This window comes from Penaeus monodon, chromosome 5 (genome assembly GCF_015228065.2).
Source record: "Penaeus monodon isolate SGIC_2016 chromosome 5, NSTDA_Pmon_1, whole genome shotgun sequence".
NCBI lineage: Eukaryota > Metazoa > Arthropoda > Malacostraca > Decapoda > Penaeidae > Penaeus > Penaeus monodon.
In genome coordinates, this window is record NC_051390.1 from 18337845 (window position 1) to 18340344 (window position 2500).

General features: G+C 43.7%; 1 protein-coding gene across 2 annotated transcripts in view; it reads left to right on the forward strand.

The window, feature by feature from the left end:
- Nucleotides 1–499: 499 nt before the first annotated feature.
- LOC119573043 (serine protease 41-like) overlaps nucleotides 500–2500 on the forward strand; it is a 2192-nt gene continuing 191 nt past the window's right edge. The window contains exons 1-3 of one of the 2 annotated variants that reach the window (XM_037920031.1): nucleotides 500–630; nucleotides 971–1206; nucleotides 1471–2500. The exon at nucleotides 1471–2500 is cut by the window's right edge and continues 191 nt beyond it. In XM_037920031.1, coding sequence (XP_037775959.1) covers nucleotides 531–630; nucleotides 971–1203 — 333 coding nt within the window. In that variant the 5' untranslated portion in view covers nucleotides 500–530 and the 3' untranslated portion in view covers nucleotides 1204–1206; nucleotides 1471–2500. Of the gene's footprint in view, nucleotides 631–970 lie in introns of both variants that reach the window. The other variant, XM_037920030.1, reaches the window with a different exon arrangement.

A 2500-nucleotide genomic window follows, 5' to 3' on the forward strand; every position in this document is an offset into this window, starting at 1 on the left:
AAAATTTAGGTTAATTTTTCCACTAAAATAGATAAGTAACAACACTGGTAAAAAAAAAAAAAAAAACCACCAAAAAAAAAAACAAAAAAGAAAAACATTACAATGGCGAGGCGGGGCATGGCTCGGAAATTGGCATCTCGGATTTTCATTAAGATGGAGTGGGTCTAATTGTGTAAAGGTATCTTGATGGTGATATCTATAATAATATTAATAATGATGATATTACTAATAATTACTAATAATGATCATAATAATGATAATGATAATGATAATAATAATAATAATAATAATAACAATAATAATATTGACAATAATTATAACAACCAATCATCATCATTTGTATAATAGTGATAGTGATAATAATGATTATAAAAATAATAACACCAACAACAATGGTGTTATTAGTAATAAAAAATAATAATAATAACAAGCATAACCATGACTTTAGCAAAAACAAAAGAGCAGATAATTAAACGATCCGATACCATTCCCAGACCTTCAACCGCACAGTCGCACGCTACAGATGGGAGATGATCCTGCAAGAGCACGATCCGCGCTGCCATTCGCCCCACGACCGCTGTGCCTCGGCGCTCACGGTCGACAGAGACCAGTTTTGCGCCATTGACAAAGGTGAGAACAGGGAGGCTATATGTACTGTAGGTATGAGTGTGTGTGTGTGTGTGTGTGTGTGTGTGTGTGTGTGTGTGTGTGTGTGTGTGTGTGTGTGTGTGTGTGTGTGTGTGTGTGCGTACGTGCGTGCGTGCGTGCGTGCGTGCGTGCTTGCGTGCGTGCTTGCGTGCTTGCGTGCTTGCGTGCGTGCGTGCGTGTGTGCGTGCATGTGTCCTGATGGGTGTGGATGTGTGTAGAGATAAAGATATAAATATTTCTACATACAACATATCTTTGTATGCTTGTATGGACAGAGAGCGATACTGAGAAGCAGATGCAACAGAAACACTTTTTTTCCCAGAATACCAGAGGTACCTGCCCGAGGGTTCCTCCGGCGGCCCGTACCTCGTGAACATGGGCACCGACGCAGACGAGAAATGGACGGCGGCTGGCGTCGTGTCGTCTTCCTACGGCGAGGCGTCCTGCAGCCGACCGTACACCATCTTCACCGCCGTAGGGAATTACTGGCCGTGGATCGAGCGAAGTGTCTATCTCGGAAATTGTTCTCAGCCTTTGGAGGGCGATGGGGAATGAGAGGTAATTATTCTCATCTCCTGAAAAGGACTAAGAATGTAAGGGGGTACTATTGTTCGTTGCTCTTTTAAGGCCTGATGTACATGATATGTAAACGTGTTATGCAACATTTCGGAACATTGCTATGGACATGCTTGCAGACGTCTTCGAAGATGCTTTTGGACGGTGGCACCCGGAAGCATGTTTCGAGACACGTGTGTACGACGCCCGGGAGAAGCACTTCTTATTGTATGGCTTATTTAAAAGAATATGTGTATCATGTTTCAGACATGTTAATGGCAGTGTTGCGGGCAAAGGTTTACGCTGTGTATACAAGGCCCGCGGTTCCGTCCACACGATCGAATAGCTAGTGCACTTTTGGCTTGTGTCAGCGGGCAAATCAGCGCAGTGCAGGAGTGAAGCCACCGCGCCAGACATTGACTAGTTGTGTAACGAAGTTCATGTGGACCCTAAGAAGCTACTTGATTTATGCAATTGCCAAATGTTCCGCCACTAACCAAAGTTTACTTGTCCAGACTCGAGATCCTCATTATTGCTCAGCTTAGAACTCCGGAATATATCTTATGCACATCACAGCAGTCATATGTGTGTGTGTGTGTGTGTGTGTGTGTGTGTGTGTGGTGTGTGTGTGTGTGTGTGTGTGTGTGTGTGTGTGTGTGTGTGTGTGTGTGTGTGTGTGTGTGATTTCAACAAAGATTATTAGATTAAGAACAAGTCTGTATACTGGTACTGAAATTGCTGTAAAGTATGATTTGGCTCTGTCGTGCTTCTTCCCTGTTAGCTCTGGAGTGAGGCAAGGCTATGTTCTCGCACCAACACTTCAACATTTGCATGGACTGGATACTGGGCAGAACTACTGTCTAAAGTCATTAAGGAGCAACACTAGGCAGACCTTGACTTGCATTCAACAATGAAGAAAAGCCCCTGGGTTTAGAGGTCTCTTGGACCAAGACCAAGATCCAGGGCTTTGTGGGCCTGCTAGAAGAGCCTTTATAGTCGGCGTATGCTTGCAGCAAGGATATTAAAGTCACAGAGAGTTTTACCTACTTGGTAGTGTAGTTCATGACTCTAGGCTGTCAGACCAATCTCCTAACAGGTAGTCAGTAGACAGATTGGCCTAGCAGCAGGGGTCATGGAATCTGTCAACATGTGTATTTGGAGATGCCAGTACCTGTGCAAAAGGACCAAGGTATGCATCTTCAAGCCCTGATACTGCCAGTGAAACCTGGTGCAGTACTCATGAAAGGTCATTCACTCATAAGTTTGTCTTTAACAGAAAAAAAAAAAAAATTGGACT